The sequence below is a fragment of the Parambassis ranga genome, chromosome 16 (assembly GCF_900634625.1).
Source record: "Parambassis ranga chromosome 16, fParRan2.1, whole genome shotgun sequence".
NCBI classification, from domain to species: domain Eukaryota; kingdom Metazoa; phylum Chordata; class Actinopteri; family Ambassidae; genus Parambassis; species Parambassis ranga.
Window position 1 is genome coordinate 3,269,682 of NC_041036.1, and position 27,987 is coordinate 3,297,668.

At 45.5% G+C, this 27,987-nt stretch overlaps 1 protein-coding gene across 1 annotated transcript; it reads right to left on the reverse strand.

The window, feature by feature from the left end:
* Window positions 1-763: 763 nt before the first annotated feature.
* Window positions 764-27,987, reverse strand: gask1a (golgi associated kinase 1A). The gene is made up of 5 exons (XM_028425818.1): window positions 27,767-27,987; window positions 10,868-12,373; window positions 3,103-3,225; window positions 2,464-2,567; window positions 764-1,933 (listed from the first exon to the last, which is right to left on the reverse strand). Exons 1-5 carry the CDS (start codon window positions 27,767-27,769, stop codon window positions 1,729-1,731), a joined length of 1,941 nt encoding a protein of 646 aa, XP_028281619.1. The 5' UTR covers window positions 27,770-27,987; the 3' UTR covers window positions 764-1,728.

A 27,987-nucleotide genomic window follows, 5' to 3' on the forward strand; every position in this document is an offset into this window, starting at 1 on the left:
CTCCGACACACACCTTAAAACATGTTTGATTGCGTCCTCAGTGTGCCAATCAAACTGAATAAAAACCTGCTGCTAACCTCACACCTCATAACACAGCCTGCATCACACTTCTGTTTCTGACACCCCTACACTGTGAAACAAAGTGACAGGAAGTCATACATTGTTAATGAGCTGTGGCGATCTCATGGGTTAAAGGCATTAGACCCCGTTTACATATACTTTGCACGTGTGTTACACGTATTTTGAAAAACAAATATTTCCTTCCCTCCTTCCAAAATAACATGGTGCAAACATTATCGTTTTCAAAAAAGTAGTTCCAAAGTTGCTGAACCTGGAGACCTCACATGTCTCTGCTCCTCTACACAGTCTGAGGAGCTGTATCAAATTCAAACACCAGCAGAAATGCAAACGCTACCCGGATTGCTTCCATTACTGGACTAGGGCACCAGTGGCTCAGTGGTAGAGCAGGGTTGTCCAATAACCGGAAGGTCAGCGGTTCGACCCCAGCATTGTTGTGTGTCCTTGGGCAAGGCACTTTACCCGCATTGCCTCCAGTGCACTCACTGGTGTATGAATGCATATGAATGAATCGGCAGTGGTCGGAGAGGCCGTAGGCGCACCACGTCTCCGTCAGTCTCCCCCTGGGAGCTGCATCTCAATGTAAGCGCTTTGAGTGCCTGCCCAACAGAGCAGAAAAGCGCAATATAAGACCAATGCATTATTATTATTATTTGGACTACAGCAGCCTTCAGACTTCTGGCAGCCGTACTACACAAAAAGAGGTCTCACCAACTGACGCGCAGACTGCCGCAAACTCCGTTTTTGTCAGTTCACATTGAAACGCGAATATGACGTTCTTCTTATAGTCTCCACTTTTGCCGGAGTTTTTAGAAAGATTTGTTTTCAGAGGCGAAAACTCAGTTTATGTGTAAATGAAAAACACAAACGTTTTTCAAAATATGTATGTGTAAACGGGGTCTCAGTGATGCACAGGCTGCTGATATAACAGCAGACCATGCAGCTAATGTGCAGGTCTGATTGGTTGCAGGTGCCAGAACAAAAGGTGTATGGGTGTATACAGATTTGGCAATTTTAAAATCCTCATTAATGTTCAATTTAGGCATCTCTTTGTGTTTGTGCAGCCTTGTTCTGTTCAGTGTATGCTATGAAAAACAAATCTTAATTCAAAGGATATGGAGCCCTACATCCAAGCTGTCCACTGAAACACCCCCTGATTGTGTAAAACAGAGAGGTGGGGAGTAGAAATGCGACTTGTTGATGACTGGTGTCATCACAAACATGATGTGTTGCAGTCATAGAAAGTATATACCTGTGGATGAAGCTTCTGTGACGTCACAGTCCGCATCGAGATGGAGCACGGGTGCAGCCATCTGTCACTCAAAGCGGTCACACCCGCTGTGAAGTTGCCTATTTAACCTTGAAGGTCCATGGGGATTGACTCACTTTTGGAGCCAGCCCCTAGAGGCTATGAGGTGAACTGCATTTTAACACGTTTGTAGATGCAGCACCTAGTGGCCGTCTGTGGTATTGCATTTCAAAGTGCTTCCATGTTGGCTTGTCCCTCACGATGGATGTGTGATATTGTTTTATATCCTTTTAGACACAAACATAAAACAAACATCGGAAGTGCTTTTCCAGAATGATCTATTATGTTTCACTGCGGGAGCTCATCACCCTGGGATCATTTTTTTTTTTTGTCCAGCTCGGTCACAGGTCCCTCTCGAGCCGCAGTGTTTTGTCCCTGATGTGCTGCAGGAGAATGTCCGCTCTGCGCTGCACCGTCTGGATGAGAGGCCGGAGACCGCTGGCGCCGCCACGGACTTCCCAGAATTCCCTGTCTGTGTAAAGGGAGTGCAGGAGGAGGTCTTCCAGGCAGCCTGAGTGCAGCACAGACACAGCTTTCTCTGGAAACCTAAGAACAGTAGGAACATGTGTGAAAAGCTAGCTGCTGCAGATCTTTGAATGCTAGCAGTTAGCATGTTGCTAAATGGGTTGTTTCATCTGGAAAATAGCCAGTGATGGACTTTCCCTTTCCAGGCCTTGTTCAGATATTTAGGGTCATTTTGTGGAGCAGTTTAGTGACAGACAGAGGGGTAGTTTCTATCAGCCCTGATTCATTCAGCACATTGAATAGCAGGCTAATTAAAAGCACACTAAAATAATCACACAGACATTGTTCGTAAAGCCTAATACGCTTCCACGGGACGTTTTTTCGTTGCTGCTGATTTGAAAGCTGTTCACCGGGGAAATATGTTGTTAGATGTGTTTTATTTTCCTCCACAAACATTTCCTCACACCAGTGTTCCTGCCTGCTGTGAACCAAAATGAGTTTTGGAGTCGGGGCTGTGTAATTTGTTGAGATTTCATCTGGAGTGGAAAAAAATAGAGAAAAAAAAACACAAATTTGCATTGTTCTGCTCTGACATGGCGATCTGTACTCACTCGTCGATGCCCTCAATTAGCCTGAAGTTGAGGTTGTCGGTGGGTTGGTGCGGTCTGCCTGCGTTGTCTATGAAGACCAGTCTGGAGGGATCTGCCTTCCTCACCTGAGGACATACACACACACACATATACACACGTCTGTGTGGCTATACAAAACACAGTGAGATTTCATTACACTCTCCCTGCAGCAGTGTCTGAGCATATTGGTGCTAACAATATAAATCACATGCAACACAATGTAATCAGTTCCTGAAGAGCAACATCTGCCAGCCCGGCAGCTCGCTCACTGCATGGAAATCCTAGTTTAATACTCCAGTCATGTAAATATAGATCAGTTCTCGTGCGTTGCTATGGAAGAATGTTAGCAACAACAAAACGCTGTGCTACAAGAAAACAACGACAACAGGAGCAGCAGAGGGGAATTCGATCTTCATCACAGAAATAATGATCTGAGGACAGCAGGAAACAGACATGTGGAATTTTGTTATTAAACATCAATTTGGCATGGCAGGAGAAAAACTAGCAATGGATCAATCACAGCACAGAGCAGAAAACATGCCGTCTGACCCGAGGTAATTCAGATCAGAGCAAACACTCCACAGGCTTCATATGGACTCAGGATATAAATCTGTACTGTACCAGGATGTGGACCAGCAGCAGGTCCTTGGTGTTGGCACACTTGGCATGTAGCAGGTTCTCCACACAGAGTTCTGCTGGATCAGGTGTGAAGCCGCAGCAGTACCTGTCCAGGCGGTCGTTTACCTGCACAAACACACACATATATTTGTATATATACACTGGGCCCTGCAGGTTTTGTGTTCATTAATGCTGCAGATTGATTAAGCAACTGATGAGTGTTTGCATTACTGGTTGAGTGTCTATGATTATTTAATCAATTTATTCTGGCACTCTATGGACAAACCAGAAGAAAAGGCAGTAAAAAATGTTCCTATTTCAAGAGTTTTTAGTTGATAATAAGCATTTAGATAATAACTGTTGTGTTTCTGTTGGCTTCCTGTGAAGCTTCCATGATCTTCCTAGTCTGGTGTGGAAGAACCTGCCTGTCCTGACCTGGATCACTGTTCTGGTTCCTTGTCCAAAATGGAGGCCAGCAAACACAGCTGGTAGCTGACTGTCCACATACCATTGTCCTAATATTGGGCACTGATTGTAAAAAGATGGACTGCATGACAGCTCCACAAAAGAGAGGCCATAACATCTGGATTCCCCCCTGGTGGCTGACTGCAGTACAGGTCATTAACCCCACCTCCTCCGTATTAATGGATGGGACATGGACCCGAATAAAGACTAAAAGTACCAAAAACATCTCGGGTGGAACGGTGTCAGTGCAGCTTCACCTCTCCACCTCTGCTGCACAGACTCTGGTCCCAAGATGGCTTCCTAAGCGTCCTCCTACTGTTGCCAGATAAATTATGAATATAGACGCCTGCTGTAAAGAACACTATACAGTAAATGATCAAGTTGTGCAGAAAGTGCTTCCACTCTGCAGCTGGTAACAAAAAGAGAGTGTTGTCAGTATGTGAGCCGCGTGATTCACTCCCTGGTGTTAAAGTGAGAGACTGACAACTTGACAAACAAACTGACACAACCTCGATGAGTTCTGCCCTCAGGTCAACTGCAGGGTTTGGTTGTTTGTCGGGGTTTGTGTACACACAGTATAGGAGTTTTGTGTGCATCAGCGCACTTTTGCGTGGCTCAAGCAACCCCGGTGCCCTCAGGTCAACGGTGTGTGTGTGTCTGTGCGAGGTGTTTGTGTGCGTGAGTAAAGCTATATCTTCTCACTTGTGTGGAGACTTCTCACCCTGCTACCACATTTCACTCCCACACTGGAATACACTGATTTTGAGCTGAGTCCAGCAGCAGCCTAGTGGAGCCTGAGCCAATATTGACTTACACTGCCACTGAACACCAGCAAGCCTCAGGGAAAGACAACATGCGGGGCTCTGCTGCGGTCAGAGTCAACATTAAATTAAAGTGGAACAAACTGTAAAGTGCATCTGGGGAGTCTGATTTACTGAAAACACATTTCTATCTGAGCATCTCCATACTCACTGTGTGATCTGCAGGTCAATGCAACTCTTTAAAACCTTATTTCACCTCATCACACACTCTCTCCTGCATCTGTTTAACTTTCTTTCTCAGTGCTTCTTTGAATTTCTCGGTGTGGGCAGCATGTACTGCCATCATCTTTTTTTTTAAGTTTTCATTCTGATGGAATGTGACTTTGTGTAGGTGCTGCTTTCTCCTCTACTTTCATACCACTGGCTCAGCTCTTAACTGAGCCTCCTACATGTTAATACAGAAGATACTCTACCAAAGATGACACAACCTACAACTGTACCCTGTGTTTTAACACCTAACCTTAACCGGTTGTATTTTTAATGGCTACCACTAAGTGCAAGTGGACTGATGGTCACGACAGTCATGAAGCACTTCTGCAACTTTATACTGTGAAATGGCTGAGTTGAGTATATGTGCATGAAACGATGTCATGAAATAAGTGGACTATTTGTGTCACTGAATCACACTAGAAACACTGTTTCATGTAAAAGGATGAGGTTGTGTTGTGTAACAACAAATAGAAGATATTTAAGCTATAAATGGCATAACGATAGTACATCCATTTTAGCTAACAGTGATAACAGCTGGCCTATGTTAGAGAGCTTCCCATTTTTATTTTGTCCAGCAACATCTTAAGAACATGATGAAATGAGACAAGATAAAATGAGATTAGATTACATTAGATTACATTAGATTACATTAGATTAGATGAGGTGAGATGAGATGAGATGAGATGAGATGAGATGAGATGAGATGAGATGAGATGAGATGAGATTAGATTAGATCAGATGAGGTGAGATAAAATTAGATTAGATTAGATGAGATGAGATGAGATCAGGTGAGGTGAGATGAGATAAAATGAGATGAGGTGGGATGACATAAAATTAGATTAGATTAGATTAGATTAGATTAGATTAGATTAGATTAGATTAGATTAGATTAGGTGAGATGAGGTGAGTTATCATGCTAACTAGCAAGCTGCTGACTGTGGGCCCATGTACAGTACATTGTTTAAGTAGCATACTTGAACCTACTTGATAGGTTAAACAGTTTTAGGAATTTCTGTGGGATGAGACTCCCTTAATGACCAGGACAACACTAGAAAAAAATGGTGTCATCAAACCACTTGTGTATGAATGCATGTCATTCAGAATTCATTGTTGCAGCTCTCAGTGGTGGCTGGTGTGTTTACATCAACCCAGTGGAGTAGTGAGTCGTCTCCAGAGGTCATGTTTCTGCTTCTTATGACAGAGTAAAGTGCGAGATCACACATAATTGTTCCTACACTGTGCATATTACGAAGTGGCTTCTCACAGCTGTTTAACAGAAGAACAGCTGCCCCATTTTAAAGAAAGCAACTCTGCTGCTGTTGGGGATTCAAACTTGAGTTACTGACTTCATACTGTTAAATGATTTCAGAATATAATCACAGACATGCTGAGCATACTGAGTGTTGGTCGATTTATCCCTGCAGCTGTAGCAGGAACGCTCTGCCAGGCACAGTGTACATTTCATTCCTTTTTTTTTTAAATTGTCACCTTATCCTTAGTTCCCCTCTTCTCCCCAGGGCGTCCTCCACAGCCACTGTGTGTGTGTGTGTGTGTGAATGAGCGTGTGTCCTTCACACTTCTTCTTCTGCGCCTTTGGTGTTTGGTTCCCTGCTATCAGAGCCAGGGGAGGTGTTAAGGGAGCAGGTAGGAACAAGTGTTCAGAGGCGCTCTCATCGGCTCTCAGCAGATCAATAGGAGGCTATTAGAGCTTGGCCCTGTTACAGGGATTGACTTCTGGCACTGAGAGGGGAGTGAGCTGCCTCATGGGTTATTCATACACCGCCCCCCCACTCACACACACTGTAGATGGGTGTTAGATACACATTCCATCTTGCAGACAGAACAAAGCAAGTCCAAATTACTGCTGGAGGTTGTAAAATCAGCAGCAGGGTGAAACCTCTGCAGTGTGGAGTGGAGTGTGTCAGGACCCACTCAGCTGAAGGTGAACTGTAACATGTGAAAATAACTGTGAAGTGTTGGACAGTGCACAGGTGTCTTACAGGACGGGGGAAAGCGAATTTAAACCTGACAGAGAGAGCCTGGGAACAAACACACACAGCCTCTATACTCCAGGTTTCAACAGCCCTGTTCACACTGGAGAAAGTAAATCCAGCTGGAGTAGGATTGTATCTGGATAGTCTTCAAGCTGGATACGTTCAGACCTATTTCTGGCACATATCACACACGCGTGTCCGCACTCAATCCGGCTTAATCTGGCTTGTTTGCGGCCCTCCAAACCACTAGGTGGCGCCTCGTAATATACAGAGATCGTTCAGGCTGCGTTAGGACCGCGTGTGAGCATGCGTTGTGCGTTTTTTTTTTTGTCTCGTGTCGCTCGTTCCTTCGTTTTTTCCGGTTTTAAAAAGCAGTTTATTCCTTTGTAGGAAAATAAACTCAGGGCAAAGCTCTCATAGTTCGATGGTTGTTTACATACGGCTTTTTTATGTGACCCGGACACTGTCCCTGTGAACCGGAAGTATCACATTGCTAACCGGAAGTATCACGTCGCTAGCCGGATTCGCTAGCTGCATTTGGGTTCAGACCTGAGCCACATTTGTGCCGATACGGCTAGATCCACCTCTGAGAGGTGGATTGAAATCAAGCTGGATATATCCAGATTCGCGGTGTTCACACAAGAATCCCGCTCTAGCCGGATTGATTTCCCCAGTGTGAACTGGTTAAAAGAGACAAGCTGCTCTTCCCACCAGGACAACGCTCCAGCCCTTAAGTCCACAGCGTTGATGGCTGCCATCCAGGAATGTGGATTTCAGTTTGTCCAACAGCCCTCATATTTGCCTGTCTTGTTGCCTCAGACTACCACGGAGCTCAGTGGTCGCCATGTTGACAGTAATAACGGCCTCTTTGCTGCTGTGCATCACTCTCTGCAGGTCCAAGACATTCATGTCTACAAAATAAGGGACTGTATGCTGTGAGGTTTCCTATTCAAACCCACATTATGTTAAGAGCCACTCAACTAAGTAAACAGACAAGTCCATCATTATATTAGGATATGAAGGTCAAGTAGCCAGAAGTGCAGCCACAAAAACCACCATGATGAAACCGCTTCTCATGAGGACGACGAAGAAATGAATATGTTTAAAACATGAGTTTAAAGTTGCACTAAAAGATTTCTATTTAAAATAAAGACCTCAAATAAGCTTGAAGTTTTCAAAGTTAAAAATGAAATTGAATTGATTACCACAGGCCGCGGGGAAATATGTTCCCATTGCGTCTCAGCTGTGTATTAATTAATCTTCAAACACTGAGGCACCAGGATCTAACAAACAAGGCACACAGACTGTGTGCACTTCCTACCAGCACACAATCATCCACAGTTACACAGAGAAATCATTTGCATCCTGAGCTCCATCAAAAGCCGTCAAAAACCTTAACAGCATTTCCTCGGGATGACAACAATGCTTCCTGCGGTGTAAACAGGATTAGAGACAGACGGTTGCTTTTCTCACAGTATTTGTAGTCGGTGCTTTGTAGCGTGCATGTAAACATACCCACACATAACTAATGTAACCCTCTGAGTCATGAGCAAACAAACATAAATATAGACGACACACTGTGATGACAGGAACCCAGAAACGGTGGCTGAGAATCCTATTAGTGCTAAATGTTGAGGACCTGGGAGCAGACCCTTTATATGTCCAGTGGAGTGAGACTAGCAGGTTAGCAGGTCTGCTGGGCCTGAGTCAGAGTCAGAGTCAGCAGGTTATGTTCAGAGTTTCAGCCATAAAAGGTGTTGCTTTTTCACTGACTGCCTAATTTAACACAGCACCACCGCTCACAGCCAATCTAATCATGCTACCAGGAGCTGTACCAGGGTGTGCTCAGACCTCCCAGAGAGAGAGAGAGAGAGAGGGAGAGGGAGAGTGTACATTAATACCCCGTTCACACTGGGGGAAAAAATGTGGCTTAAGCAGGATTCGGCCGCATCCTGATCAATCCAGATGTGTTTTTTTTCTGAGTGTGAACACCTCGAATCCGGCTGTATCCAGTTTGATTTCAATCAACTTCAACTTTCTCCAGTGTGACAGTGTGACACAATGGAGAAAGTCATTCCAGCTAGAGTAGGATTGAGCCCAGACAGCCTTTAAGCTGGATGCGTTCAGACCTATTTTCAAATCTGGCTAGCACACACTTGTGTCCGCACTCAATCCGGCTTCATCCAGCGTGTTTGCTGTCCTCCAAACCACTAGGTGGCACCTCGTAATATACAGAGTCCGTTCAGGCCACGGTAGGAACGCGTGTGTGCATGCGCCGTGCGTTTTTTTGTCCCGTGTCACGCCCCGTGAACAGGAAGTAGCACATCGCTAACCGGAAGTAGTGTGTCGCTGACCGGAAGTAGCATGTCACTAGCCGGATTCGCTAGCCACATTTGCGTTCACACCTGAGCCACATTTGAGCCGATTGAAATCAAACTGGATACTGCAGAAAAAAAACATCTGGATAGGCCCGAATCCCACTTTAGCCAGATTTTTTTCCCCAGTGTGAACGGAGTATAACACTAACACAACAGTGAGTCCATGAATTAACAACAATCAACACTATTGTCCTTTTATTTAGCCTCTCTGCTTTTATTTGCTGCAGCTCTATCGCTCCTTTACCATGATGATGTTTATATATTCTCCATATCTCTTGATCCTCCTGGACACGTGCACAGAGGCTGAAGCACAAAGCCTGGACCACTGCTGTGACACCAGTTATTCAGAGATTCAGCTTCGGTGAGCCGGCTCTGCCAGACATACTTTATTTCTTTAACTTGTGAACCCCATCACACATGAATCAGTGAATATTTACCATGCGGACTATCTCACACGCTTCTTCTATGTGTTCTACTGCTGTGGCATTCACATGGAATGGACAGGCTGGCTAAGGTCTCCTCAGGCGTGCCTGTTTACCTTCACCTTCACAGGTGTGTGGGCGATCAGATCAACCTCTGCACCACCCTGAGGCTGTTTGGTGCACTGCCGCTGCAAGGCCAGCAGGATATCTCTGTCTGTCTGTGTTTTTAATACGCTGCCTTTTTCACCATCTGCTGTGTGTTTAGTGGAAACAACAGCTCGGCAGGATCATTAGCAGCTGACACCTGATAAACGAGCTCCACTCGAACACAAACACACTAATATATAGTGGGAGCAAGGCTGGATTTTCTGGACACACATGTCTAGTTGAGCTCTGTTAAAAGTCATATAACCTACATCCATTCATTATTCTCATCATCAACAAACCATTCATATGAATATTTTCCTGGTTTATTTTGCTCTGTTTTAATTGTTTACTGTTTTATTTTGAAAGTCGTGTTTCTTTGTGCGTCCTTGTCTGTTTTACTTCCTGCTGTTTTCCCTCCTTTGTGATTGCCTTCCCTGCTCTCACCTGTGCCGTGTTGTTTTTTAAGTCCTGTGATGCCTTTTGTTAGTTTGTTTTTCGAGTCAGCAGATTCCCTCCAGGAATCAGACTCGGTCTTTGTGAATCTGCATCGACGATCTATACAAAAAGATCTGAGTGGTTGAGTTGCATCTACTTTTATTCAACCATCAGACTGCTCCCATTTAAATATACACTCGACCCCAGCTCCTCCCTAGTCATTGTTGTGTGTCCTTGGGCAAGGCACTTTACCCACATTGCCTCCAGTGCACTCACTGGTGTGTGAATGCGTATGAATGAATCGGTGGTGGTCGGAGAGGCCGTAGGCGCACCTTGGCAGCCATGTCTCTAGCTGTGGCTACCACTGGTAGCTTACCACTGCCACTGTGTGAATGTGGTGTGAAAGAATAATGTGTCTCAAAAATAGAGCAATGATGTTTCCTGTGTTTTCCTGACGCCAATATCAGATCCATATAAATATCAAGAAAATCTAATTTCAGATGTCAGTGTTCATGGTTTTGATTATCACTGTAAAGTCCAGCTGCCTTTCAAAGCAGATAATTGTCTTTTCAGAGATTCCCCACTGCAGGCAGCCATGTTGGCGGTTGTTTTTCAGTCAGACGGGAGTGTTCTGGTGGGTTAGTAGCATCAGTGCATGCCTTCTAGTAATCCAGTAATGTGTAGCCTGCTTTATGAGGCAACCCTCACTGTTGTAAAGTCAGATATGATGTGTTAAACTGTGAGGGACACAGTGTGCGCAGCAACAAGAGCGAAACAATTCATTATATTTCTGTGCAGCTCTCTGACTGACTGTCGTTATCCGGCTGGCAGCAGCTTTGTGTTACCTGTTCCTCTACAATAATTAAAAGATTATGCTACCTGTGTGTGTGTCTCACCTGTAATAGGAAGTCAAAAAGAGCCAGTCTCCCCCACTCTGAGTGCTGGACTCCCACACAGGGAGCTGACCTTAGGTCTGTTCTGCTCCCACAGCGGGCCTGCAGCAGCTTCTGGTACTGGACCCAGCTGAGCGGCACAGAGTTCTGGTCGTTGTCTCCATCAGCCAGATGCCGAATATCCGGGTCCCACCACACTGCGGGTCTCGGGCTGCCGCTGGTGTAACGGTACGGCAGGATGTCGCTGTGGAACGTCCTGAGGACTGCAGGGAGACTTCTGTTGAGGCCCAGGACTCGGTCCAGGTGGAAGGCAAACACCTCGAACCAGTCGTCAGTGCGTTTGATCAGGCAGCAGCGGCCCTGCGTGCAGCGCTCGGTGTGGCTCTCTGGTACCTGCTGGTAGACCGGTGGATCCAGGGCCACTTGGAGCACTTGTCCGTGCGCAGGCACTCGGGCCTTGCTGACCACCTCACCCCCGGCGAGGAGCTCCATCTTCCTGATGTCATCCCTGCTGAGCCAGGGCAGCTGATCTGTGCTGATCCTGATCCTCCTGCGGTCGCCGTTATCTGGGAAGTCCTGCTCTTTAAATCTCAGACACCAGCTGCTGCCGTCCTTCGTTTTGTCTGCCTCGGGTTTGGACGAAGCCCCTTTATGGTCCAGCGACCCAAGACTCCTCTTCTTCACTACAGGAGGATCCCGAGAGGGTTTATGGTGTGTTTTGAGATCCCCGTGTGGTTTTTCCACAGCCTGCTGCTCTTTATTGTCAGATTTCCCAGAGTGCTTTGTTGCCTGTCTGAGTTTTTCCAAAGCTTGGTGAGGTTCTGGTAGCGTTGCACTCTGTCTGTCTGCGGTTCTGTTTGCATGTCTGTCTCTCCATCTGCCCGTCTGTCGGTCTGCAGCTCTTCTGTCCCTTATTATGGTATCTGCTGGAGGTGGGATGTATGCTGCTGTGGATTTACTCCTTTCAAGATGAATGTACGTCTGTGCAGCGTGCTTTACCACAGCTCTGTGGTTGCTGGGCCTAATTCTATGCTTTGGCTCTGAGTTGTTGACAATAAACTCTGGGTGATGGTGAGGGTTGGCCGGCTGTCTGGCGCCTGCCATTTCTTTTCTTTTGGAGGCGAAGCCTTTGTGTTTATTTCTCCGTATGTCAGCGTGACTCCTCTCTTTGATGCTGTTTTTGTCATCGCCAGCAGCGTCCCTGAAGGCTTTAGAAGGCGCTGCTGAATGTTTAGACGTCTCTTTTCTGCCGGTTGCCCAGGCGCCGCTGTGGATGTGAGCGAGCGCATGATGGAAGGCTCCGGCAGCTGGAGGGGGCTCTGCAACCCTGGGTCTGAAGTCCCCCGCCGAGCTCAGAGCCCGGGACGACCGCCGGTCAATGACGGCGGGCGGCAGAGGGACGGGCAGAGTGATCGTCATCACGGTGATGGTGAAGATGAGGAGGAAGAGCGGCGAGAGAAGGAGGATCCACTTGTGACCGCAGCAGAGTTTTGACCACACTCGCCAGGCCTGCAGGAAAATAACAGACAGAAGCATGATTAAGATTTGGAGACGTCATAAATTTCAAGATAGCATTTGCAGTTAGCAGAATGGAGCGCTGAGACTCCGGTGGGGTTTCACACAGGCTGCACTGATATCTCACGGCTGGTGATTCACACTCTGCGAGGGGGAAAACAAATTGTGATATTTGGCACGTTGTTATGTTCTGTTCAGCAGCAACGTGTGACCTCAGAGTCACCGTTTTATTACCCAAAATGGAAATGGAGAATGAAACATTGGTAACACAACCCGAGCTATAAAGCATCCAAATCTGAATATGTGAGCAGCAGCTGAGTATAAAGCGCGTGTCAGCCGGCGTCCTGTTTCCAGTAGCTTACAGCAGAATTGGACTTATCCAGCTGAGACCAATACGATTGTGGCGCGCCTGTAATTCAGTGCTGCCTTAGTGCGTGCGAGGAGGTGGTGGTGGTGGGGGGGGGGGGGGGGGGAGCCATATTTCACGCAACACGCTGTCACAGCCCCAATCACTGCCTCACTGTGTTCTGCGTGAAGGCTCTATAAAAGTGATTTTACTGAGCTGCCTCTTTATTTACTACAGACTCCTTTTAAAAAAGAGGCAGCAAATCCATTCATATAATAAAACTACAATACTGTGGAGCATTTAAATGATTTATTGTCTGACTTTTCAGGCATCACAGGTCTCCATGGCAACACTTGAAGAAAAGCCACCACTAATAAAAAAAAAAATAGTTGTAGAAACGCTGTCAGCTCTGCTGCAGACAGGGTGGCCTGCTAATGGAAAGATAAACACGAACAGCCGATCCCAGAAACTTCCTTTCATTCCCACTGGAATCATGCCTGACTGACAACCAAACACTGCCAGCTCTATCTGACCGCCCCACAGCCATAGGTGAACGTCTGCAGGGGTGACCCAGATAACTGCCACCTCTCCATCCTCTCTCCTCTCTCTCTCTCTCTCTCCTTTCCACCATCCTCTCTTTTCCTTCATTCGGGTGAAGGAATGTTTCAGGCCCTCGAGACGTCTTCCTCATCTGGGAGCCGTTACAACATTCCCAGATCCCTCCGGCTGTGAAAGGATCCCATTATTCTTCTCCTGGACTAGAAGGCCCTGAACCAGGCTGCCTGTGCTGAAAGGAGCCTGACACACACACACACACACAGTCACAGGCTTCTACATGTGTCAAATACATATTTAACTCCTGCACAAACACTGTATTTAATGGGAAAGTGGAACAGCTACACAATCAGTCTGTATTGATTGAGGGTGCTGCTAAGAGACTCTGGTGAATTAGGCTAAATAAATGAGATCATTGCTGAGAGGACCGGCAGCCTCTGCTGTCCTCTAAACGCCTTTTTTATATATTTCATGCCACTGGGTTGGATTTTTACAGCAAATCTGCCAGCTTGCCTGTCTCAGCCTCAGTCCAGTCTCAAGTCCTTTCACCACCTTCACATCATGTAGTCATGTATGAGGGTGGTTATAAAAACGAACCCTTACACCATCAAATAGTCAACAAAGACTCACTAATGCTGCTGCTCCTTAAATGTAATGTGTTTTTTTCTTTACTACTACTGAGGTCCAAAAAGTGTATTTATAATAATGAATGGAGGTTTGTTGTTTTCCAGATGTGTACAGTAGTAACTCCCGTTTTGGTACATTAAATAACAGCTATATAGTAAATAGTGAGATCTTTAATATTAGAAATATTAACTAATATTTAATCATATTTCTTCATGTTTTCTTGATGCTGATGAATAACTACTGAAATTTGGATTTGTCTTTGCACTTACCGGCACACATACTGTAACACCTTGTATAGATGTGCACCTAAAAGCCTCATGCCAGCTGTTTTGACCAAACTTGTATAAGTGAGAGAAGCAGTGTAAGGACAATGGTCAAATGCAGTAACGTCAGCAGCCAAGCACAACACTGCTCTGCTGATATTAGCCTGTTAGTGTGTGTGTGTGTGTGTGTGTGTGTGTGTGTGGTGCTGGTTTCTGCTCAGCCTTTTATTTTGTGTGTCATCCTCACTGACAGTTTGTTTGCTGTTCTGTGAAAGTTAGTATTGGTATTCATAACTAAAACAAATAAACACACACACACACTGCATGTAACAGTCCATTGCGGGTGTTTATCATCCATCCTCCTCTTTTTGGCTAAACATCGCTAATTAGCATCAGGGCATGTGCAGCTTATGGTGGCTTAGCGTGAAAGTGTCAACAAGAGAATGTTGTTGTTTTCTATAATACACACAGACACACTGACCCACCACAGGAGAGAGAGAGAGAGAGAGAGAGAGAGCAGTGTGTGTTTTATAGGATGTGGTTGGTCATACTCTGTGTGTCTTTGTTGTTGTCACTGTGCTGCCATGCACTTTGACCTGCAGAATAAATACTTTGAAAGAAAACACAGACAAACCACACTGTACAAACACCAGAGTCAGAGTGGAGGGGAGGTGCACACACACACACACACACACACACACACACACACACACACAGGACTCAATGTTTAAAACTATTCTTAAACACGGAGTCTACATCACTTTAGTTGTTCTTTGAAAAAGAAAAATGGCACGATTACTGCCGAGCTAAAGATACTTTCCTCTTGTTATCTCTGCAACTTTTCTTTTTCCTGACAGGTTATTTGTGTCTGTTCCTTAGTCTTTGTCTAGCTCCGCTCACACTGACATCAGCCCAAGACCAGTCACTCCACACACACACATGTCTTCTCCTAATAACCTCCTGCCTGTTTTGACAGGCCAGGTGCCTGAGTATCTGACAGCTCTTCTTTTTAATATCCCTTCCTTTCTTCTCTCCCAGCTGAGGGCTGCAGGGGAGGTATGCAAGTATTAGGTCCAGACATGCAACAGGTGCTGCAGCCAACCAGCTGAGGCTCAGGAGAGGACAGAGAGAGGGGAGGGAGGCATGAAACTGTCTCATTATGCCAAGGCTTCTTTTATCGCTCTGTTTAAAGAGACAGGATGATCAACAGCGGGAGAAAGCTCCTGACAGAAACGAATGTGCTGCGTCCAGAACTGGCAGAAAGTCAGTGTTAACACAACTTAAACGTAGCAGATGGAGGTCTTCACATCAACAACTGGAAGCTGGCCATCAGGTTGGGAGTGCATTAGCTAACCATCTGTGCTGTAGTTAGTGTTACACAGCGAGAACAAATACACTTAATCATGTCCTAACAGGAGGGTGGACTCGGTGCATGTGCCTGTCAGAGGTGGGGTGTGTTTTCCCACTGCTGAGACACGAGGGAGAAAAAGACGGTCAGACCTATAAATGAGGCCTAATTCAGATACTAATCCTGCAGAAAGCAGTGCTGTTCCATCAGTGTGACATCAGAACATGATGTAATGCAATTTTAATCAAAAATATGTTTATATAAGAGCCTACTTCCAACGCCAAAGCCAGGGATAGTCGCAGAATCCTGCCTGTTTTCAGACCCTGAGGGTGGTGGACCCATATACATCCTCCACAGTTTCCACTGAGCTTGACTCTGTTGGCATCCAGGCCAGCAGGTGCTAACTCTACCCCCCTAAAAAGCCTGGCTCCAGGTGTCCCAGTTTCCCTGTTCTGAATAGGCTACATGATCAATTTCATCCTTTTCTTCAGGGGTCTTCTGTGGATCTTCAGCTCAGACGTAGGAGGCCCTACAAGGAGCAGGTGGCCCTGCAGGAGTTTACCTGAGACTAGAAGGTCTGGGTGTCTCTGCTACCATCGGTTTTGGATAATTAGGTGTTAGCTTCTGTGTTTAGAGCTAAATGTCCGCATTAAATGACTAAAAATGAGCTACATTAGCTGCGGTTAGCTCAGTGGTGCTGTTAAATAAACTGGAGCTTGAGATACGACTAATATCATGGTAGTGCTGGACCAAAAGTCAGGAGGTTTTATAAAGGCCTGAAGTCATCTCCATGCATCCTGGAGCTTTTGAGGTGTTCAGGGATTCAGGCAGCGAGCTGACGTTACACAGTACACACCACCAAGCTGCTATTTGAGATTGGTTTAATTGAGCCATCAAAGCTGGAATTATGTTTGAAATTTATGAGGTCAGGAGGACTCTGTCTGCGCCGGCTTCAATTATCAGCATGCAAACACACACACACACATAACATCCGCTCATAAACGTGCGCACAATCCCTGCTGAAGCGAAGAATATCTCTGCAACTGGATCAAAGAGGATTCACAGACTGTGAGAATAATCAGTTAACACACATTTGGTTTAATTCAATCTGAGAGACACTCAATCCCCCGAGAGAGAGACATCATGCATGTGTTAATGGGCATCATCCATTCCCTCACAGCCAACATGCAGTGTGTGTGTGTGTGTGTTAGCGGGGCAGAAAAACACTTCAGCATCTACGACGTTCAGTTTGCACTGCGACTGTCTGACAAAGACTGAACACAATCATGTGACTGATCATCAGGACCTTTACAGGACGGCGTGTCATTTCTCTCAATTTGCTCTCTGTGTCGTACAAGGTGGAGTTCACCTGGCAGCCTTTTTAAATCCTACGAGTGTCACATTAGCGGCGGCCATCTTTTGGTCTGAGACCCGCTCCCGTATCAGTCCAGCAGCATGCTCGATATTCGATATTTAAACATGTATTAATCGAATTGTCACATTGCATAGCATTGATCTATGAATTTCTTAAACAGATTTCAAGAGAGCAGCATGGCAGTGTCTGTAAGCAACATATCTGGCCCCCTAGAGGCTGCAGAGGGTACTACATTCTTATACTCGTCCACGTGGACTCATGCTGGTTGTTTCAATGGCCTCTGTACATTCTCCTCAGTCCTAAGTAAGAATGCGGCTGTCTGTTACTCATCATTAATTGCAGACAGACAGTGGATTACAATCAGCTTTTACTTTAGCTGATAATGTAGCGTATGCCTGGATGGGCCCTGATGCCAATCCTTAGGATCAGCTTGGGACTGCTCTGATTAAAATCCAATGCATGATCCAGATTTCATTGTGCTCATTAACAATTGAAATACAAATATGGTTGTTGAAAAGAGACTGATGGAAAAGAGAGATTAATAGAACAGGCAGGGACAAGCAGCTTCAAAACATCTTGAAAGAAAGAGATGGAAGGCGTGTGTGTGTGAGAGTGTGTGTGTGTGTCTCCGCTGTCGACAGCGGACCTTAATGAAAGCGGTCAGATCCTTTCTTTCTCTCGCACAGACCCATACACGCGAGGAAGGATGGAAGGAAGATGAAAGGCGTGCAGAATCAACGCAACAAAAGCAAAGTGATGTAGAGAGACCTCGATCGCATTCAACGACTGCTCCGTTCATTCTCTGATGCATCTGAGGATGATGACAACACATGAAAGATTAAAAATAAATGAGCTGAGAGCTCCCAGCCTGATACCATTCTATTCTCCCCACATATACAACAATGGGAACACAGCAGGAGCAGACGCTGTCTTCGATTTTTTGTTGAAGCTGTTGCCGACAGTGTAGAGACGAAACAATTTGAGCGCCCTCTGCTGGACAAAATATGGAAAGACATCATTCCTAAATGACCCCAAGCATCTTTTTTCCCCCTGCATATAACAATCTACTGTTTATATTATCTATAAGATATTCTGGTGTCTATCATGGTTTGAGTTTGGACGGTTCTCTCAGTTAAGTTGGGGTGTAAGAAAAAATCGATTCTGTGATATATCGCGATATTTTATTTGGGGATACTGGAATCGATTTAAGTTGTGGCCAAATCGAATTTTTTTTATTAATTATTTATGAGCAAACATTAATTTCAGCGTCTTACTTTTGTGGTGCACACTGTCTCTTTAAGCAGCTCTGCTTAAGCCACCACGCGATAGCTGTTTATTCTCTAGTCTCGCAGTTGTTGTTACACAGCTCAATGTTGACACTGAACATGGCTGACACCGACAACGGGATATGAGAGGTGTGTATACATATATACACACACACACACACACACATATAATCGCAATATATCGTCTTTGTTACAGTATCGGGATATATCGTATATCGTATTGTATCGTGACATGTGTATCGTGATATGTATTGTATCGCCAGGTTCTTACAATACACAAGCCCTACATTTAAGCCTGTTTTCCTCCCAATAAATCAGTTTGATCACCTTTTATACCTCAGTCAATGAAAAATATTCTGACATTTTCCTTTTCTGTGTTTTTAATCAGGATTTTTATTAAAGCCTCACGCTGCTTGGGGAAAAAAACATTTAGTCAATAAGAGACAATGCATCTGGCTCTGTGTGGGAAACATACAGCCAGTCCTCTCCAGGGAAACTAAAGCAACTTAAAACATGACTGAAGCAACTGCTGTGATGTCTGGAAGTTAAAAGTACCCATGAAAGTTGTGGAGTTCTTTGCTGCATTCAGCAATTTTATTCATTCTTACCAATGCTAAGCTATGCTGACATTGTCGACAGCCATAGTGTGTAACCTTTAATGGGGCAGTGTTGCAGACTGAGTTGCAGTCAGCAAGCTAATGCTAAATGAACATAATGATGGCTTTGGTCAAACCTTAGTGGTCGTTAATGGTTTTAACAGCTGCAGCCAATTCTGCTGCTAATTTATCAGATTACAAAACCTGCTGGTAATTACTGAGTGTTTGCCACACTCAGACACAGCACGTTCCCTCACGTCTAAGTCTAAAAACACAGTGTGAGACACAGCACAGGTGAGGACCAAAAAGACTGGACTAATGAAGCAAATGACAAATGACTCAAACTTATAAAGATTTGGACCAAATCAGAAACACAAGCAGGACACAAGCTGAAAAAAGGAAGACATACAAAAGACCAAATGAGAGGGGGAACACAACGGGAACTGACTGGACAGATGGAACTTATGGGAGTGGAGCAGGCAGAGGTTGGCAGCCAGTTTAATGGCCTCTCTACACTGTGTACACACTATGCGACGTGAATCTATGACGTCAAGTTTGATGGGTGCAGATTGTACGATGACCACTTACTGAATCGCAGGCGACCGCAGGTTACGACGTACATTAACATGCGAGGAGGAAGAGGAGGTGGATGCGGGGTGACAGGTCGTAGCAGCTGTCACACTGTGAGTCAGTCATCCTAAATTCTGACACCGCTAGACATTTCTCTCATGTTATCTTTGGTCACCAGACGCTGACAGCGGCTGCCGTGGAACCTGCCTCACAGTTCGACCAGCGATATCTCCACGATTCCCCTGCGATGCTCGTCTTTCGTTTGTGACAGCCTAAAGTCGTACAGTGTAAACCGGCCATAATGCATGCAGTAACAAAAATATCATTTTTTACTAAAAGAAACACATGATTTCAGCTCAGCTGTCGCAGCTTCCCACTGCTTCTACTCATCTGTGCACAACACAAAGACGCATGAGACCACGATGACTTGACAACATGTCAAAGATGCTGCAATGGGAGGAAAAGGAGCACGTAAGCAGTGATGCTGCAGCGTGTACAGTGTCAGCCCAAGGGCAGACATGCCTGAGGCACATACAGCAGTGGAATAGCTGAAGTAATGTGAACTGATGATGACAAACACACACACACAGGAAAGAACACAGCTGGAAATAATGCATGTGGGCAGTTACACATGTGGGCAAGAAGCTGCACTGGAAAGCACACAGTGTGAGCTCCACCCTGCATGTGTTTCCTCATATTTCTATAATATGCAGCACGCAGGTTTATAGATTTATGTGTTTCCATTCCAGCCTTTGAGTATATCTAAAAAAAAACTTCTTTGAAAAAGAAACCCAATGCTGATCTTCCTGTGGAGTGAAATGCGAGCGGTCCACCGCCCCGCTTATCCTGTCAGCAACCTTCTACTCTAGACACAAGAGTGAAATCTGAGGTGGGATTGATCAGCTTTGCCTTTGTGGGGAAGGTTAAGTGATTCTAATTATGACTGGTTAAGACAGGATACCTCCCAGATTACCAACAGATGTGGCTCTATCTGTCTGTCAGCAGGTAAATCTGTTAATCTGTGGCAATATGTCAGTGTGATGCTGATGGTGCTGCAGCAGCAGAGAAAAGCTCCTTCCTGTTTCTTTCTGGGGTCGTGCAGTTTGTTTTCAGCACAGTGTGACCCAGAGCTTTCCTGTAAAATGTTGGTCATCCAAACCTCCACCAGCCCACACCGCTCTCCTCACTGACTGGCAGTGCGTGACTCTCAGTTGTGGTCACCTCTTCCTAAACTAGAGTCCAGGATTAAGCTGGAAAGTCCACCACGACCATGTCACGGTCAGAGGTTTTGTTTGTTTTGTTTTAAGTAACTTCCAAGCTATTTGGAGTTAGAAAGATTAATCACAAGTGGAAAGCATGCAAGACTGCTCTTCCCAGGAGTGGACGTCCCAGTAAAAAATCTACATGTCAGAGTCTACAGGCCGCACTGAGCATGATGAATGCTAATGTCCTTGACAGCACCATTAGAAGAAGACTGAACAAGTACAGTTTGTTTGGAAGGGTCAGCAGGAGAACAACTCTTTTACTTTTTCTTTTGTTTTCCATCCATTCATCCATTCATCTGAACCTCCCCCGACCCATAGCAGGGTCAGGGGGGGCTATCCCAGCTATCTACAGGAGAGAGGCGGGGTCCACCCTGGACAGGTCACCAGTCCATCACAGGGCAACATAAACATGCACAGATACCCCGTTCACACTGGGGAAATAAATCTGGCTAAAGCGGGATTAGGGCCACATCCAGATGTATCCAGATGTTTTTTTGTGTGAGTGTGAACACCTCGAATCCGGCTGTATCCAGTTTGATTTCAATCTGGCTAGATCCACCTACGAGAGGTGGATCTAGCCGGATTGGCTCAAATGTGGCTCAGGTGTGAACGCAAATGTGGCTAGTGAATCCGGCTAGCGACGTGATACTTCCGGTTAGAGCCATGCTACTTCCAGTTAGCGATACGGTACAAAAAAACCACACGACGCATGCGCACACGCGGTCCTACTGCGGCCTGAATGGACTCTGTATATTACGAGGCGCCACCTAGCGGTTTTGAGGACCGCAAACAAGCCGGATTAAGCCGGATTGAGTGCGGCTTGTGTGATTTGGTCTGAACGTATCCAGCTTAAAGACTATACTGATACAATCCTACACTAGCTGGAATGACTCCAGTGTGAACAGGGCCAGAGAGAACTTTTGGCTTCATTTTTGCCAAACAAATAATGCTTATAATAAGTTCCAAAAGTTCCAAAAATATTCAAATGATTTAGTGTTTAGTATTTTTACACACACAAAATCACCTCAGTCATTTACGCATTATATCATCATTATAACGCCGCTGCTGACAGACTGTGAGGCAGCTACCGTTGCTGCTCCCCTGCACACTGGACCCTAACGCCCCCCTCCACCCTGGAGGTGTCACGCTGTTTTTTGACAATGATTAGTCCAGTATAACAGCAGAGTTTGAATTTGTGACAGTTTGCAGCGTTTTGAGTGCTGCAAGGTCAAACTCATCAGACTTTGTTCCACACTGAACGCTCAGATTGGTTCCAGTGACCTGCCAGTGTGAATTCTGTGTTTGTAATGTGTTTGATTACAGCCCCCCCCCCTTCAATCAGTACTGTTTTTGACACCAAACACCCGGCCCTGCCTTCATGTGAGGATCATTTACCTTTTCCTTTCTGTTTGGTTTTTATATATAATAACAATATATCACGTTTGATTCTCCACCTGCCTTTGACTGCAGGCGGCCACCAAACATTTGTCACCTCGAGATGAGAACGCTTTGTTAAAACTCTTTGTTGTGAGACTTGATTCTTCCCCAGCTTTGGCACAGGAGTATAGAAAGCAGCTCTTTCTATTCTTCATCCCTGCGTGCTGAAGGAAGGCTCAGACATCAGATCACAGCTCTGAAAGTAATTACACTGTGGCACACAAAAAGAAAAAAAAGCTCACTCCATATGGCTGCAGGACTGCACATGTGGTGGAGCCTGCTCCTCAGTGCACATTCCATTCTGCTGTAAGAGGAAGGTGCTGCTGCCAGCGTGGCAGCCGGGAGATAACTGACATTTAAAAAACCATTTGCACAAGGAAAGGACGACATCCGGCAGCAACTGTAACAGTGAAAATGAAAGCTGCAGCAGTTAAAATAGAACCGCCCCGCCAGGTTTTAAAGAATAACCTGCTGTTTGGACTGTAAGTTCGGGTCCATATGGGACAGCTTCTGGGTCCGGACGCGGACCGCGGTCTGCCATTTACCCCTGCTAAAGTCATGTAATGATTACGCCACTCCAGTCAGTAACACTGAGGCAGAGCACTTTCTCCTGACTGCTGGATTTTGGTTCGTGTGTGGGAGGAAGGAGTGAACGGTCTTGTCTTTAATATCTTTTGTCAGGGCAGAAGTTCTGACCCATGTCCACACACAGGACAGGCGGCTGAATGAACCGAGGAAGAGGCTGTCATGAGTTAGTTATGGTTTGTTTATTCTCTTGTTTTGAGAGGTTTCACCAGGTTTCCTGGTGTTCCCTGTGTTGTCCTGGCTGTCTGTCTTCTGGCTGTCTTTGAGAATTTACTTTGGTTCTGTCCTGTTTCCTGTCTGTGTTTTACTTCCCCTGTGTTCCCGCTCTTGTGATTGTTTTCCCCGCCCTAATGTGTTTCACCTGTGTCTTGTTCCCCTTTGTCTGTGCCGGATCGTCTTGTCACCTTTTCGTTTCTTCTGAGTTGCTGCAAGTTTCTGGATTATTTCTTGGGTTTTCTTACTTTAGTTTGGTATGTTTTTGGAGTTGTGTTTTGTTTTTTTGTTACAATAAACTTTACCTAACATGCTGAGTCCTGCCTGTGGTTGAGTCCTCCTTCAACCCATCCTCACAGAGGCAGCATGTAGTTCAAAGGCCTCGGACCTGTTGTTTAAACGCATCGCATCACGAGACACAGAGTCCAGCTCATTTGTTTAAAGTCAGCATCTCGCGTCTTGCGTGACTTGATGCCATGTAAAAATCTAGCCATAAAGTTAGAAATCAATATTACTGATCTGTAATGATGCCAGATTCGAAAATTTCAAAACAAGCCACCATGTTGCTGTGGTATGAAATCCAGGAGCAGACAGGACGTCATAAAATAAGACTGAAATATGCCACTGACCACACGCTGCTTTATAAGCCGTCAGACAGATCAAGGTTATTCTGTCGGTGCTGTTCAGAATGTGATTCACTGCAGAGAATGAACGTCCCTGCTGCCGACAATTATCCTGCCTGACTCACCGAGTCATTTCATTGATGCCATGCGTCTGCTCGATCTACTGCAACAAGTGCACCAGTGAAGAAAAGATGCTCATTTGGAAGAAGAAGCTGTCTCACCGCTGGTCTGTGTTGTTTGTCTGGTGCCTTCGTAGAGAGATGAAACTGGACTGAGAGAACAATGGGAGAGATTTCAGCTCAGTGAAAGTGACTTCAGAGGCGCTTTGCCTCCCACTCAATCTGTCGCAACTCTGAGCGGGACGCCGTCCACACAGCCATCTGCTGCCCGTGTGGAGGTGTAGCACTCATGATGATGTGCAGCGTGGCTTGTTTTTTCGAGTAAACCGGAGTAAAGTGGGTGGCGAAGCAGAAAGTCTTCATAGTGGACTTGTTAAAACAGCTCAGCGTAAATAACCGCTCACTTTACAGTGCCTGATGCGTCTGCATCGGCCATGGCCCCCCCCCCCCCCCCCCCGTCTCCTCAGTCTTTAGCCGAGCAGTGAGAGCCTTGTAAAAGTGAGGAATGCTGCCCTTTCTCCTTCTTTTCATCCTCCTGCTGCTGCTGTTTGTAAAACCAAATAAACAGGTGGCTCTGCACGCTGTAAAAAGTGACACCTGTGAAGGTTTCGATTCAAGAATGAGCCCTTAAACCTGGAGCCCTTTCTGAAGGAGTTTTTGGTCAGCTGTGGTTGACACAAGCTGAGGGTGCAGCAGGAAGCTCGCAGAGGCTGCCGCTGTTTGTCCGTGCATCAGTTTAGTGTTGGCCGCAGTTTGTCTTTCATCTCGTCATCAGCCAGTTTTCTTTCTTTTATGTTGTATTTTAATTGCGTGTGAGGCCATTTATTTATTTATAAGAAATATTTGATCGCAGTAGGGCTGCAACGATTACTCGAGTAATATTCGAGGGCAAAATGCATTGACAACTAATTTAGTATTCGATGACTTGTTAGTGACGTCATTGAGAATGATTCTCTCGTGGTGCAGCGGGATGATGAGCGTTTTGGGTGCAAGAGGCACTGGGTTCGAAATGCATGCGAGCCGTTTGCAGGTCGGACACAGACACAGAGTTTTGGCGCCGGGCATGGAGGTGGTCGCGACTGAAGCAATGACGCTGCAGCCGTATCTATGGGAAAACTATGACATTTACACGTGATCCGAGTACTGGAATAATCGCAAAAATAATCAGCCAGTATCAAAATGCTCGTTTGTTGCAGCCCTAGATCACAGTGAGATAAAATAAGAGTAAAACGGAGCTTCAGTCTCCACACACATATGATCTGGCCACTCTGGGAGACTCAGCTGTCATTTGCAGTAATCATTTCACCAGACGACTCATCAAAACTTATGTGATATCAGAAGAAAAAACAAATATGGGGGACGGTGGACGTCAGCTGGCTGAGTATTTTGATGCTCTCATTGAATTTTGGTAGCAGCTCCTTGCTACCCAGAGCCTAAACTCCTGCTCCTTGTGGACACGCGTCATCAAAGCCTTTAAACCCTTCATTATGTAGAATTTAAAGTCTTGTAGTTAAAGTGTTTTGTTTGCAGCCCTCGGCTGCTTCTCGGATGCACACTGGGCTCCTGTTATATCAGAGGTGTGACTGAGTGTGGATGAGGTTGGTGTGAACACTAAATATATAAACCCTGTGAACCGAAGTTGATTTACAGCTACACATGTACGTGTGAACTCACTCTACACACTGTGTGAGTCTGCTGACGTGTAACTCTGTGCATGCACTCCTGCTTTCAGGGGGGTCACAGCTTTGATGTAAATCTGCTTTATTCCCTCCGACGGCTGTTTGGCAGGACGCTGCACATTTACAGGTGATGAAAACTGAGGTTTTCTATGTTATTTATCAAGCAACAGGCCGTGTGTGTGTGTGTGTCTGTGTGTGTGTGTGTGTGTGAGAGAGAGAGAGATGTGTGTGTGAGTAAATCTGCATGTATTAGGTGTTTTGTGCTTCCTCATCAAAATCGTTAATTACAGCAGAGTTTGGTTTAATGAGCCTGGTTAAAATTTCATGGTTTAAAATGATGTTTACCTTTGTACATATTCATATTAGTGTGTGTGTGTGTGTGAGTGTGTGTGTGTGTGTGTGTGTGTGTTAAACTGACACAGACTCAATCATTGTGTCTTTCTTTCTGTCTCCCACACAGATGCAGATGTGGAACAGCTGTGGACACAGCGAGCAGCCGTCCCTGGTGTTTAACACACAATGACGGACTGTGCTGTCGATACAGAGTTTTTGTTTGTTTTTTTTTTCGTGCTGGACGATGTGAGGCCGCAGAGCTGGAGAGCAGCAGCAGCAGCACTGAGTTCTGCAGAGGGCTGTTGTGATGGTTGTAAAGTGTAAACCTCAGTGAGATAAACCAACGTGAGCACTGTTATATGATCTGCAGAGAAGACAAAGCAGAATGGAGAGCTTCCTCTCCTGGTTTCCATGTGGCAGTTTGAACCCGGCAGTCTGTCTGCTCTGCATATGGAACCAATTTGAAACGTGAAACTATAGGGACGCTGCTGATCAGCAGTTGGATGATAGGAGCGCGCTGATTCTGACGTGCCAGCCGAGCTCTGCTCAGAGTCTAGCTGCACACAGACAGTGATCTGTCTTGATCTTACTTTTATATTTGCATAAAGAGATGAGCATGTGCTTATGCAGGTTATGCATTCACACATTTATTGATTTTATCTAAAGCAACAAAACAATGATTAACATGCAAGCAAAAGCAGGAAGTGACTCTGAGGGGACACCTCTGCTCTGGTGGGCTGCTCCCGTCACCATCCTGTGATCATTTGGTTCAGTTCTCATGTAAATCGTTGGTTTTATTGGTTCCTTTAGTATATTTGTATTTAGCCTGGTTTATTTTGGCTGTTTACTTTGAAAGTCTGCTGACCCTGTTGCCTGCCTCGCCCTCATTGTTCTCACCTGCATCTTTGTATTTAGGTCTTCTGCTCCTGTTTGTTCTTGTCAGTCTGTGTTGGAGTTCTGTTCGTTTACCTTTTGTTTGACACTTTAATAGTTTCATTTCTCTCGTGGTTTTTCTTTGTTAGCCTTTCAGAGTTTGGCGTTTGGCTTTATGTTAGTAAAGCTCACCTCTGGTTGGTTTTGTTTGTCTACATTTGGCTCCTCCTCTGTCTCTGAACATAAAACATCACAGTTCCACCATCGGGGTTATCTGGACAGCTGTAATTTTTTGGCTATTCTTTACATAACGTTAGCCTGGTCTCATGTGGAGCTGAGTTCCAAGACGCAGGATAAACTGGCTCTGTACGCATTTGGATGGACATATAACCAACCGAGGTATGGAGACAACCAGACAAGTATCAACAAAGGACATGTAGTAAGGTGTTCAGTGGAGTAGCTGAATGACTGCTGTCGGTTTTAAAGGTAGGGTGGGAGATTTTGAAAAGATTTGGAAAGTAAACACACGCCCCTTTCTCTCGGAGCTCACCCTGAAGCCACGCCTCCAATCACATGGACGCGCATTACCTGAAGACGAGCTGCGGTCTGTGACTTCGGCCATCATGCACGTACCTCTCTGGTGCGCGCAGAGCAGGAAGAGAGTGACAACCAGCCAATACTCCGCGCAGGGTCCACCCGGAGGATTGGCTGATGTTTTTAGCGTTTTATAGCTTCCACAGATGATTCATATTCTTCGTTTTAATGCAAAACTGCTGAACTAATTGGTTGCTATCGGACTGTAAAGAGAAGTTACACTAATTTAACAAAAAGTGCATCAGAATGCAGTGTCCTGATCAAATTCAGTGACACTATTTCTTTCCTATATCTAGTGAATTACACCTGTTGTGGAGTATTTGTGCTTCAGATGATCATTAATGTGTGTTGACCTCTTTTTTTTAGCCTCTGTCTGTTTAAATGTGGGACTCACCACACTTCAGACTGTTGATATTATTATTATCTTATAACAACTCCAAACATGAATCTACTTGCTGGCTCAGCCAATCACAGCAGGGTACATTTCATAAGGTGCGCTACAGACACATTGATAACATCTTCAACCATCCTTCAGCTGAGGACAACAACACATCTCTGAACTCTTTCATGTGCTGGCTGCTCTCTGCAGGTCCACAATCTGCCGACAGAGCGGTTCCCTCAGCCAAACTCCTCTGGCTGTTCTGTTCCGACGTGTTTCTCTCTGCACGCCTGAATGATGAACAAAAACACATAGCCTTACCATCGTTTCTGTCCCTGGTCGAGTGCATTCCACTCCAGCCTCCGTGAAGCGGTCATTTATGGCGCAAACATCCCGGAGCGCGCAGGAGCCGGTGGTCCTGAAGTTGCAGCCGCCGCGTGCGACCTATACGCGCCACAAATCAATAATTTGAAAAAAAAAATGCGACTTCTTCTTCTTTTACTGGCACGGGTAACATCCTTTTCAAACTTTCAAACTGATCG